The 14,171-nt window shown below is 45.8% G+C and overlaps 1 protein-coding gene across 2 annotated transcripts in view; it reads left to right on the forward strand.

Moving 5' to 3' along the window:
• The window catches only part of TTYH1 (tweety family member 1), a 201,824-nt gene that overhangs the window by 62,049 nt on the left and 125,604 nt on the right, over positions 1-14,171 (forward strand). For both annotated transcript variants that reach the window (XM_088450912.1, XM_088450913.1), the window contains exon 2: positions 894-1,066. In XM_088450912.1, the coding sequence (XP_088307038.1) occupies positions 894-1,066 (173 nt within the window). The remainder of the gene's footprint in view (positions 1-893; positions 1,067-14,171) is intronic.

Genomic DNA, 14,171 nt, shown 5'->3' on the forward strand with positions numbered 1-14,171 from the left:
ATTATGTTCGTACAGAGGACTATTTGCAAAGTGAGTGACGGGTAGGGGAGTGGTAACAGGGTTTGCCGAGAGGGGGAGGGCGCGGGTACAAATTACCCGGGCCTGGGCTTGCTGGAGGGGCCTGGCGGGGTCCGGTACCGCTCCTCCCCCTCTTTCATCACAGCAGCCCAGCACATGCTGCTGTGTGCTGGGCTGCACTGGGAGACTGCTCGCGGCTGCTATGAAGCAGCCACAGCAGTCCTATGCCTGTGGGGGGGAGCGATCAAGCTGATCGCGCCCCCCACTGGTTGTGCGCCAGGCTGAGGGGGTTCAGAATGCCTCCCTCAATGGGGGGGTTTTTCCCTCGAAGGGGGCGTGGCCATGCCTGCCACAATTAGGCCACACCCCCTTTAACTGGGCCAGCGGCAGGCCCGGGTGGTAACGGGGGTCTGGTTAGAAGATTGCAGGTGTGTCCCACCGTTTAAACGCTGTTTCATGCATAAATTTGCCATTAAGACTCCTTCACAGTATGAGAGCTCTCTGAGTGTCAGGAGAGCTGCAGTGATTGCTGCCGGTCAGACCTGACTTACAGTACATGCTGCCTGACTGCCCAATGTGTGTTGATGGTACTGATGTTTTAGTTCAGCACAAGTGCTAAGTACTGATACTGAAATAGGGCTTTCATAATAAATCACACATGCTTAGCACTATTTTTGTTATGTTATTCTTGCCACTGACAACTACTGACTCTCCAGCTGTTGTAGAACTACAAGGCTTAGTATGCCATGGCAGCCATAGTAGCCAAATGGTCACAAGGCATGCTGGGAATTAGTTATACAACAGCTGGGGAGCCATATATTCTCTCTCAGCTTTGCAGCTCCTAATAATGTTTCCTCTTTTCCTCTTTTCTCCAGGCTCTTCTTTTCTTAGCCGGCATTGCAGGACTCTGCCTGGCCATCAGCCTTGTCTTAATCTGTGTGTATTTAATCAGATTCTGCTGCTGCAGCTCTCAGGAAGAGGATGACTCTAAGAGCAATCGTGTCTGCTGTATCACCTGGAGCTGTGTCGCAGCTGTCATCATATGCTGGTGAGTGCCGAAACGTAGTCTAGTGTATTACGCTTAATCTACATGACATGATGCAGACAATACACTTATATAACTTACAACTTTACAGGTTTAACAAGAAAGTCATCTTGGTAATAAATAACTGAAATATGTTTAAACTGTACAACAAAGTAATACTTTACATTTGTTTCCTTTCTAAAAATAGTCATACATTACTAATTTGTGGTCAAGAAAAACTAAAATGATTTCAGAATGTTTTTACTAGCTCTATTTTTTGAGCTACACTACTTACACTAAACTGTATATACATTAGTAATATAGTCATAGTGAAAAGCTATTTTAAAATAATCTGATATTTTCTTGATAGAAAATAAACAGTTGTTTTAATTCAATCAATCACAAATAAGAACACAAAACAAACATACAGCATACCAAACAAACATACAGCATACGAAACAAACATACAGCATACGAAAGTACTATCTAATATAGTGACCTATTCATGGGGGTACTTTCTCTTTGCTTGTCGCTTGTACTCCTCTTCTGGGGCATTTCTTGTCACTGTCCTACAGCAGTGATCACCTACCCGGATATCTTTGTTCCATTGCTGAAATGTCTTAGTGGAATCACTCACTATGCTTGTCACTCAGTGCACCAGTTATCTTGTGTGGGTAATCCCGTGTATCACATATATTTGAATAGGGGAGGGGACAAATAACTCATTCATTTAATTGGGTCATTAGGCCCCGCCCCCTCTGCGTGGAACGCAGATTGCTGGTAAGATTCTCTCCATTCTGCCCACTTCACTAGGAATACCCCTACATCGTCATAAATGGGCTATATCCCTGAACTCAGAGCTAACTGAGAGTTTTAAATGTCATACTCATTCTTTGCATGCTGACATCAATTATAAGTAACTATTTTCACATCGGAAACATTTTCATTGTTGTGCATTGTTACAGGAAGACCATGCAAATATACAACGATCAACATGGGTCTTCTACCCGTGATAAAATGCTACAAAATAATATAAATATAATTTTGATACTAATTGTTGCATAAAACCACCCTCCACAGTAGGAAAATAAGTGTACATTTGGGGAGTAAAGCATCTTGTACAGCATAACCAGCCCCGGATTGGTCAGCCAGTCCTGGTTCCAATAATTAAGGGGAAGAAAACGATTAGGGCTCCCCTGTAGTTTAGGAACCAGCACCTGGCTGCAGGGCCAGTGCTGGTTCCAAATATAAGGGGGAAAATTGCGTAGGGGTCCCCTCTACACCGCTAACTGGCTCCTGAATGATCAGGCATGCTGGCACCTGTAGTTCCACTGTAAAATACAATAGTTTAATACTATTTTACACTTTATTACCCCCCTACCAACAGCCCAGGGGTGCGGGGAAGAGCCCTGGGTTTCAGACCAAGCCTGGGGTTTCAGGAGAGGGGGGACCCCTTTTTTGGGGGGTCCCCACATCGCCTGAGATCCCTGACTTGGCCTGACCGGCTTGGGGTGAGAATGCTTTGGCCATGGAGCCCCGGTGATAGGGTCTCCTGGCTGTGGCATTACACCCTGGTCGGTTTGGGTCCGGTGCTGGTTTTAAATATAGGGGGATCCCTACGCAATTTTTTCCCCCTATATTTAAAACCAGCACTGACCTTGCAGCCAGGTGCTGGTTCCTAAATTACAGTGTAACCCTACTTGTTTTGTTCCCCGCAATATTTTGGAACCAGGACTGGCTGACCAGTCCAGGGATGGTTATGGCTTTTGGGGGGGCCCTATGGAATTTTTTAATACTATACATTAAATACACATGCAGAAACATACACAAATCACACTGATCTGTGTATGTTTCTGGCAAACTCGCAGCTCAGGAGGGTGAGTTTTTGAAACTTCAATTTCTCTGTGAGTTTGCTCTAATCTCACCGGAGTTTGATATCTCAAATCTTAGTAAATTTGCAAACTGCATCTTTTTTAAGAAAAGTACTTCTGAGTTTGCCAGATGGTGATAAGATTCGAGTTTGCGATCTCACCCGAGTTTTACAGGTGAGATTAAATAACTCTCTCCCAAACTCACCCGAGTTTGTCTTTAGTAAATTTGCGAGATAAAAAACATGCCTAAACTCACCCGAGATTGTCATCTTGATCAAACTCGAATGTTAAACTGGGTACACACCTATACAATCATCGGGCCGTTCATCCAATATCGAGAGAACGGCCATTGGATTGTATAGGTGTGTACCCTTTCCCGATGCAGGAGCATTAGCCGATAAACGGCTTTTAACGCTCCTGCAACGGTCGGGATCGGGAGGTCGCATCTTATGTACGGTTTAATATTTATCTGGTCGACCTCCCGATTCCATAGAAGCCCATACACACTGTGCTATGTCTGCACAGTGTGTACACGGCTGACGGGGTCTCAATGGGGCAGACTGCACAGCTGATCGGGACAGTTTTACCCGATCAGCCTGCAATCGTAAAAGTGTGTACCCAGCTTTAGTAAATTTACCCCTTAGGCTGATTCTTATTGGCTTGAATCTGCAATATAGCCTACATTATCATATGTTGAATTATGGGGTGCACTCCTGCGCTATCTCCATAATGCTCCTCTGAGAAGGCATTTGCCCTTACCAAGATGGCCGTTGGTTAAGTCTTCTGGTCATGAGCGGCACCATCTTGTTATTGTATATGAGCACCACAGTGGGACATGAACCCCATATATACGCCGCATTACCCACATAGATCACCGGCTAGTTACTTGTGTGTTCCGCTCAAGCTCAGCTCCATCCAGATACCACGTGTATGTAAACTGTGAGTACATCTGTACAGACAAATTGCTGCACAATTAACCATACTAACTGGTTATGTGCTGAGCTGTCTGTTGCATCTGGGATCCTGTTAGTGCATACTATTTACTCTGCTTACCACTATCCAAATAGTACACATATATCAACATCAGGAACATTGGTTCAGCCCTGGGTGGCTATATTAGAGGGTCCAGGGCAGAGCCCAGAATCCTCCCTTTTTGGTGCATAAGGAAAAATAAATTTTGCTCTTGGGCGCTGGTTTTACCACATTACAATAATAATAGTCCAGTCCCACAACGAGAGAGTGGAATGAACAATTTCCTTATTAATGCTCCAAAAAAATAAAATACATTTCAGTATCTTATTTTGTAACACCTCACATATCACGACAGTTATGTGATTTATATGGTAGGGATCTGCCTACGTTTTAATGAACTTTGGCTTCAACAAAATGGTCGTCGCTAATGGTCTTACTTATTTCTTGTCTCTAGTATATAATTGTCACTTATGTTTTTGATGCAGTGATCGTAATTTGCCAGTTTATTAAATTGGATGTAAACGGAGATTAGCAGTCATTTTGTACAGTTGCATTAATTTACAAAGTATTATATTAATTTGATAAATTGCCTAAAATGAATTAATGTAAAGGCCAATATTAATCTTGTTTTGTTTGATACATTTACAGCTTACTTTATGCCTCAGTCTTTTTTTTTTTCTTCAAAACATATATGCTTAGAGGTTTAAGGAAGAGTATACAACAGTGTATTTGTAGTCATCTCTCTCTCTCTCTCTCTCTCTCTCTCTCTCTCTCTCTCACACTCTCTCTCTCTCTCTCTTTAACAAAGGCACAAGGCTTCATTTGTTCACTGGTTCTGGGTGGCACTTGGGCTTTGCTGCCTCTCTCTTCCCAGCAGCAATAGCAATGCACATCTTGTTCTAATTTCTCCTCTTCCTGAAGCCTCTCCTTTATTCCGTCTAAACTTAAAGCCTTAAAACTAATTCTCATGACTTGTACTGGGCACGTTATAATTTTGTGCCCCTCCACCGAGTTGAGGTTATCGATTTTGTGCATCTATGTTAAGGAAAATAAAATTTTCTCAGGGCTTTCCATTGGGGAGGTTTCTTATTTTGGGGAACGTTGTTCCCCCACAGGCATCACAGTCTAGCAAGAGGGAATACAGGTTGAGTCTCCCATATCCAAAATGCTCGGGACCACGAGCATTTCGGATTTTGGATTATTCCGGTTTTCGGAATACCTGGGGGGGGCCCGGCGGGTGTCACGTGAGGCCCCGGCGTGTGCTGCGGGTGAGTCCGGCGGGTGATACAGGGGTCCGGCGGGGTTTTTGCGGTGGTCCGGCAGGTACTACAAGGATCCGGCGGGTTCGTGAGGGGTCCGGCGACTGAGGCGGAAGGGTCCGGCAGGTAAGGAGGAAGGGTCCGGCGGGTGCTGCCGCTGTCACGAGGGGTCTGGTAGCTGCCGCTGGGGGTCCGGCGGGTGATGCGGGGCGTGGCCTGGCGCGTGGACCACGCCCACGCCGCTAGTCATTGGCCGCTGATACTAGTGACGTCATGCACCTAAATATCAACCTGTATTGTGATTTTGAATTGACAATGCCGTTATTCAAGGTCACTTACTGCGTGCCTATTATATATTTACTTGCCAACTCTCTCTGATTGTCAGGGAGACTCCCTGAAATAGTAGCAATCGCCCTGACTCCCTGAAGAGTCTAAAAGTGCCTACACACTTGGCGATCTGCACATGATCCCACGATGTGTATGATTTCCCTTGAAACTCCTCCCCGGCAGCTCTGCACACGATTTGGTGTTTAAAGTGTCCAAATTTACAAACAATCTATCGTGCATCCAGACGTTTTCCAGTGCATCGTGTCCCAGATTGGCAGATCTGCCCTACAGCACGGCAGATCTGACGATGCGATGTACGACCAGCGGGGACGCGCATCGCATCGTGACCGTGAGTGGGGACTCACGATTTGGGCATATTTTACACGATCTGTCGTTCCGATGCGGTGGGATCAGCCAGATCGGGTAAAATAACGCCAAGTGTGTAGGAACCTTAACAATCTCCCTGATTGCACCTTACCCCCATTATGAAGCTGTTATATATAAAAAAACAAACACATATATACATAAAAAAAAATTTGATCATTAGTATAATTTCCCTGCATTGGCTATTATAAGGCACAATGGGCCTGATTCAGACCCACTCGCAAGCGGCTGTCCGCTCGCAAGTGGGTCGATGTTCTGCACTGAGCATGCGCACGACGGAGGGAGCTCCGTCGTGCGCATGCGCCAGACGCGACGAGCGAAGGAAAGTCCTTCGCTCGTTGTGTCTGATCAAAGGGGGCGTGCTGTCGATGTTGATTGACAGCACGCCCCCTTTGGTGGGCGTGCCGGGGGCGTGCCTCCCTGACGGGGGCGTTCCTAAGGGAACGCCTACCGTCAGAAGCCGGCCCACTGACATCACTAGTGATGTCAGTGGGAGTGATTTTGGCTCTGATAGAGCCAAAATCACTCCGGGCCTTGCGGTTGAAAACCTCAACCGCAGGCTCCGGCTCGCAGTTTTGATGGTCGCGATGGTCAAGACCATCGCGGACATCAAACTGCACGCTCGTATAGGCTGTGGGTGGTGACCCACAGCTATACGAGCGTCCAGGAGGACGCTCCATAGTTATGGAGGACGGCCCTCATTCAGAGCGTGCGCTCTGCTCAGAGCGTACGGCTCTGAATGAGGGCCTATGATCCCTATGGCTACATGCATTTTCTGAGGAGTATCAGTGTGTTTTCATCAACAAGTAGATCTTACTAACTGCTTTGGGGCTCATTTACATTGGATGTAAATCAATTTTATGACACGTCTCTCATGTGTAACATTACACTTTAATGCGAGCTCATAGGTGTTACTTTCACAATCTCCCTGAAATGCTTTTTCAAAAGTAGGCAAGTATGATTATATATAGGCGCTAATATATACTTTTATTTGCACCTTGTTCCTATCTTTCATTTCACTTGTGTAACTTTTTTGTGCTTCTTCATGCTTTGTGTATCTTCACCTCCTCCACCCCCAACATTCTATTAAATCCACCTGGGGTCCCATGTATTTAAAAGCGTGCTTTCGTTTTGCATTTTCCTGCCCATACGGTTTACTACAGTACAATTCCTGGCAGTTTAATTCACTTGACAATTTTCAACATGATAATGGTTCTTTATTTCCAACACTCTCAGCTGTCCGTAGCCGGATGCATGACAGACAGGAATGTCTAGTGTACTATACTGTAAATATACTGTAAATGTACGCTGACACTAGAGCACAACAGTGCCCAATACTACTCTGTCCACGGAAATAGAGCTATAATTTGAAATATGGTGACTCAGCTGCACCACTATTCAGAGAGATCATAGGGAGGATACACATATATCCCTCTTCAGACGGATATTTTAAATCGTCTTGTGTCTATAAAACAACATTACTGCATTGTGACTAATGCTGGTACACATCGATGAACGATATATTGCGCCAGACGTTGGCCATTGTGAACATCCGATATACCTGTAAATCACGCAGTTCACAGATATATTGTGTTTCACTGTGAAGCACGGCAGATGCGATATATCTTTCAGATATATCGTGCACACACCTGCCTGTGTGCACCAGCAACAGAACAACCAATATGCCGGCCGAAGGAACCCCCGACAATGACGTCACTAAAGGTCAGACATACAAATCGGTCTGTCGGCCGGACAGCTGATCCATCAGCCAAGTGTGCATCCGACATTAGTCATACGTATTATTAGACATATGTGTATTATGGAATGGATATTAATCAGTTATTATAACGTACAGGAGGATGTACAGTATGCTACAGGTGGGCCAACAAGAGATGACAAATTGTCACCTAAATCAACACTTGTCCCCGTGGACCTCTATTCTATCCCTGCCTTCAAGCTGTTTCTAAATTTGGTGCATTGTGGAGCTCTTTCCAGCAATACTGTACAAGGGTTACAATTTATATAATAACCAGTCAGGAATATTTGTCTGGTGTGAGTCTCCTTTCTATTCTTAGGCCTGCATATGAAGGAGTGGAGGTTATAGGGGGATGTATTGGGTCAACAAGAGCGCTGCACCGAGCTGTACCACAACTGCGTACTGTGAAAGTATGATGGAGAGCGAATGTTTGGCCTCCTGCATGAACAAGTACCCTATTCAAATAACTGCACCATATTCACAAGCTTAGACAATGCATTCTCTGTGCAACCAGTCTAAAGAGCCCAGAGGGGTGATGCAGGCTGTGGATGAATTTAAATTAAATGCAGCACAAAAGAAAACCTCTCATTTCTTTTGTCTTTGTTCATGTACAAGGACTTTGTATGAAAGACAGGAGCATCCTAGCAATGTGGTTATATTTATAGCAGTCTGCTTGCTATAGTTATCATATATGCTGCTTTGTACGCATACATCACAGCAGAATTATACATGTATGCATACTATAGGTCGTTATTTACAGTCTTCACTGCACTGAGATACAATAACATTTCAGGTGAGGTTTATTCTGCCCAGGGAAATTGTGTTTATGCCCCATTGGGACGGCAATAACCTGGAGTTGCAGTGTGTCGTGCTAATTTTACATCACTGTTGCTGTCTAGAGAAACCACTCATAACTAGGGATGTGCAGGCTCGGATAGGTTCGAGTTTGCACGTGGAGTTCGGATTTTTCCCTCCAAAAAAACGGAACTCAGAACGAGGCAAAACGTCATCTTACATGGACGAACATCATCATTCCTGGTCTTTTGTCCAGGAATGATGATGTTCGTCCATGTAAGATGACGTTTTGCCTCGTTCTGAGTTCCGTTTTTTTGGAGGGAAAAATCCGAACTCCACGTGCAAACTCGAACCTATCCGAGCCTGCACATCCCTACTCATAACAAAGAATGCCGGAGCTCACTAAGGTAATGGCATTATTAGCCCAATAATCTTGGTGAGTATTACATCATAATTTATCCTAAGCAGCAGTTTTGTTCAAGCCCATAAAATAACCGGGAAGCAGCCGAGAACTCGACGGACGTAATCCCGACCGCCGGCTTCCCGAATGTCTAATCCCGGCAAGGCACTAATGACAGGCGTTGAAATCCTTACGCCTGTCATTATACCTACGCGGGAACCTGACACCCGGCTTACCGATCAAAGGTAAGCCGGGCACGGACAGCCGCGCAGGGGTAGGGGCTGGTTTTTAGGTTAGGAGTTTCCGGGGGGCACTTAGGGTTAGGCACACCCCCCCCCCCTGGAAGTTTAGATTTAGGATAGGGGATGGAGGGTTAGGGTTAGGCACCACCCCAGGGGACTTAGGGTTAGGCACTTTGGGGGGGTTAGGCACCGCTAAGGTAGGGTTAGGGGGTAGAATAGGGTTAGTGAATACTTACCTTTTGACAATCTGGATTTTCACCCCTGCCGGGCTGGCGCTGTCGAGATTTGAACTGTCGGCCATACTGCCGGCGGTAAATCATGCTGATTCCAAATAACCATCAGAGACATGTGTGATGTACTGACTGGTTTGTACAGTGCTGCACCACTAGCACCAGGTTCAGGTGTGTTCGGATTGCTTCGGTGGCCGATTTCCCCATGTTCAGATAGGACACACCGTGACAGAGAGGCAAGCCTGAATTCCCCTATTGCAGACACAATGACCAGTCAGGAGGGAAGGTGCAACGCAATTTTATTATTTGTTAATAATTAACAACAAATGACAGGAGATATTTACCATTTACAGACGGAATGAAATTAATTACACTATTCAATGACAAGGTATTTATTTATTACCTCCCCGTCATCTACCAGTGACCCCAGCTGGCAAGCAATGTGAAACCAACAAGAACCACAATTCCTGCAGAACTTTACCAAAAAACAAATGAGAGACCTAAATATGAAAACCTGCTGGTCTAGCTTGAATCAATGGTGCGCCGGCAGTCTATAGCTGTGAAATACAGTCTGTGCTAAGACTCCCTTTTGCTGAGAAAAACGTGGGAAAAACACATGCAGGTTAGGCTTATATCAGTAGTGCACCAGCAACCTGCAATAGTTTAAACACAGTCTTTGAGCCTTTGCTGAGAAAAATAGGGACAACAATTAGGCTATGCTGGAAGCAGTAGTTCACCGGCAGATTTGCAGCACTGAACAGAGTCTTTGCTAATACTTGGCCCTACTGAGAAAAATAACAAGGGCTATGCTGGAAGCAGTAGTTCACCGGCAGATTTGCAGCATTTAACACAGTCTTTGCTAATACTTGGCCCTACTGAGAAAAATAACAAGGGCTATGCTGGAAGCAGTAGTTCACCGGCAGATTTGCAGCACTTAACACAGTCTTTGCTAATACTTGGCCCTACTGAGAAAAATAACAAGGGCTATGCTGGAAGCAGTAGTTCACCGGCAGATTTGCAGCACTTAACACAGTCTTTGCTAATACTTGGCCCTACTGAGAAAAATAACAAGGGCTATGCTGGAAGCAGTAGTTCACCGGCAGATTTGCAGCACTTAACACAGTCTTTGCTAATACTTGGCCCTACTGAGAAAAATAACAAGGGCTATGCTGGAAGCAGTAGTTCACCGGCAGATTTGCAGCACTTAACACAGTCTTTGCTAATACTTGGCCCTACTGAGAAAAATAACAAGGGCTATGCTGGAAGCAGTAGTTCACCGGCAGATTTGCAGCACTTAACACAGTCTTTGCTAATACTTGGCCCTACTGAGAGAAATAACAAGGGCTATGCTGGAAGCAGCAGTTCACCGGCAGATTTGCAGCACTTAACACAGTCTTTGCTAATACTTGGCCCTACTGAGAAAAATAATAAGGGCTATGCTGGAAGCAGTAGTTCACCGGCAGATTTGCAGCACTTAACACAGTCTTTGCTAATACTTGGCCCTACTAAGAAAAATAACAAGGGCTATGCTGGAAGCAGTAGTTCACCGGCAGATTTGCAGCATTTAACACAGTCTTTGGTAATTGCCTATGCCACAATTTACTATCACCAGAATTGGCAGCCGGGGTTACACAGGGCTAAATAAACCAGCAATATACATTACATCAGCATGAATGGACTTTGAAATGGTTACCGGGCCAAATAGTGTATAAGAAACAATTTACATCAACACCAATACGGGTAAATACTCAAACATTTCATGCAAGCAAAATATTAATCAGCATTGACAATAATAACACAGCGAGCAGTGAACAGCTTTACAGGGTATTATAACAGATAAAGGGCCACTATCAACCACTTTAGCTAACACACTAGTCAAACAGTAAACGGAGCCAAATACATATCACATGGCATTACATTTACTTTAAAGCTAGACATAAAATACTTTGTACATCACCCACAGTGGCATCGGACATGAGCCGACACCCGTAAGGCACGTCCCCTCCTGGACATGAGCCAGAGGTTCACAGGAAAGAAAATGACCACCAATACAACTCTTGGGAAAAAGAGGGGGTGACCTACTTCCCCCCTATTTCATCACTACACACACACTATACCCAATTTAAAACACTATGACTCCTTTCTATACATAGTTGTGTGGGAGACTAACCCCCGGTCGCAGCTTTTACACAAAACCTAGTCTCCCAGCCTAATCATGGTTAGCCACAAGGTAAAGGATAATGCAATAGACCCAGGGGACCCAGATAGGTGTACAGAGGGGAAGGGCGTTAATGGAGGGAAGATAGGAGCTGTGGAGGGACAGAGTATAGGGAGGTTCTGGTGTGATCTCACCCCTGGCAGTATCTATTCAGCCTCCTCCGATGTCCGGGGCAACTCTGGGATGCACAGCACTGCACCAGACCTCCCAGCTGCAGACCTCCGGCAGGTATTTTACAAGGAGCAACAGGTGCAAAATCCCTTTCCACAGGGCTCTGTCCAGCAAACACACACAGCAGCAGGAGGGGTCCTGAAGCACTCTTCCTCTGGGGCTGTCTTTTCTTCTGCCCGTGCGGGTGCCAGCAGGGTTTTCGTCACTGGCGGGACCTTTTCCTCAGCTGGGGCTTCATCTACGACGATGGAGCGATGAGACCTCCTTCCCAGACAGCTCCTCTTCTCTCCCAGCATGCAACGACTTCCAAATGTGGCTCCTCTGATTTTCCCTCCAAAAATGGGTCGCTGACCAAGGGGCACTTTCTACCTCCCTGTTTGCACATGCTCAGTGGGGTTCAGGGAGAGCAAGGTCAGTCAAAGTTCACTATACCTGCCTATTACGTGGAATGGGGCTGCAGTATATCTATGTGTACATACATAAAAAAAAATATTGGGGGACCCCTATTTGGGAACAAACTTGGGTGTACCACACATGTATTAGAGGGATAGGTATCAAACCATGGAGAGAGGTAAAGTACCAATCAAACTGCTTCTAAATATAATTTTACAGGCTGTGTTTGAAAAATTACAGTTAGGAGCTGATTGAGTGGTACTTTATCTCCTTCCACTTTCTCTCCAAAGCTTGATACATCTCCCCCTTAAAGAGGTGGCCTACATTGAGACAACAGCACTTTTCAGAACTGCCTACACAAAACAGCACCTCACTTGGGGGCCTATTCATTAGCATTTATGGGCCCACTACACATATCACGCCCATTCCTTATTAGGGCCTGATGGGGTTGTCTAGTGTAGCTTTCAAAGTTTGCTTTGGGCAACCAACACCAGGTGGAGTTGATTCCTAGAACCCCGCTCCTTCCTATGGGAAGGAGGTCCAGGGTTGCGTAAAAGGATCCGACTGGCACCGCGCTGTGTGCCCTGCAACCATGCTCGTGAAGTCACACATGTGCATTGGGCAGACCCGGCAGTGGTAAGTATCACTGCTACTCCGAAAAGCAGCTGTCCCCGAACCCGGGCAACAGGCCCGCTGAGAGCCGCGGCGGGCCCGGGTAATAGGGGGCGTGGCCTAATCGCTCTGTGCCCCCTCAGCCCTGCTCAAAGCCAGGGGGGGCGCGACCAGTGTGATCGCTCCCCCCCACAGGCATAGGAGACTGCTGTGGCTGCTGCTCAGCAGCCCACGAGCAATCTCCACTGCAGCCCAGCACACGCTGTGTGCTGGGCTGCTGTGAGGGAGGGGGAGCGGCACCGGACCCGGGCCCTTCAGGGAGCCCGGGCCAGGGTAATCTGTACCCGCTCCCCCCCCCTCTCGGCGCCCCTGCTGAGCAATACTGAATTGCTCCGGTAGTTACGTATCCACCGCTCTGAATGACTTATATACTTAGTTGTTGGGGGCCATTTGGGGGATGTGGCCAGGAGCCGGGGACAGTGTGTGGGGGCCCCCTAAGTGTGGGAGTCACGGGAGTGTGTGCGATGCAGGGCCCCCTGGACCCATTATAGATACGCCAATGCCTCCAAGTCTGCCTCATGTCGACTTTGCTTCCTACTTCATTTTAAAGTTGTAGAATACGAAAATATTGCTATTAGCATTTTATTGATTTCATTTTCATCACATGGTTTGTATCTGATTTTTTATTATTTTTTGTTAAAGAGAAAAACTATTGTTTATACAGATTAAAGAGAGCGGGACAGCATTACAGAAGAGACAGTTCTCACACCTACAGGATGTCATAGCATTTAAGTGACTGTGACCTTAAACTTGCCTCAGAGACATACTATCAGAGACTATTGAACATCTGTTTCAAGATTATCAATGCACTATGGTGCACAGAAGGTTCTCACAATGTAATTGTAAAGGGAAATTACTCATCAGCATGGTCAGTGTTTTCTCTTCTTGCTTGGATCCTACAATTAATGGTTGTACTATATTCTGTACATAAAGCTGGCCTGTTCTGGATATAACTGATACAGTTAGGTATGTTGGATATGAAGTTCTGAGTCATTCCATGGTTACGTATGTCACACTCAGACTTCATTCAGAATGAAAAAATAATTTGATTACACTATAAATACAAACTTGTCATGGAACATTACACGGCACAGTATCATTGGCTCATATTAAATGTTGTAATAGATAATATGTCATTTTGTATCAAGACACATATGTTTACGGAATGGCCCTAGTACAGTGACGGTCATCAGGTAGCCCCAGGGCAGCATGCAGCCCCTCAAACCTTCATTTGCCACCCCTAGCTCCTTCCTGCTTAGTTGTTATATTTGTTTATTATACCGTTTTGAGTACTTGATCCTAGCGCTTATATTTTGCCGGTGGTCAGAATCCTGGCAGCGTAATCCGGATCGTGGAAGTCCCGACGCATGCAGGTAAGTATTCTTACCCCTTCCCCTAATCCTACCCCCAAGTCACCTTTGCTGCAGCCTAACCCTAAC

The sequence above is a fragment of the Taudactylus pleione genome, unplaced genomic scaffold (genome assembly GCF_031769625.1).
Source record: "Taudactylus pleione unplaced genomic scaffold, aTauple2 ptg000535l, whole genome shotgun sequence".
NCBI classification, from domain to species: domain Eukaryota; kingdom Metazoa; phylum Chordata; class Amphibia; order Anura; family Myobatrachidae; genus Taudactylus; species Taudactylus pleione.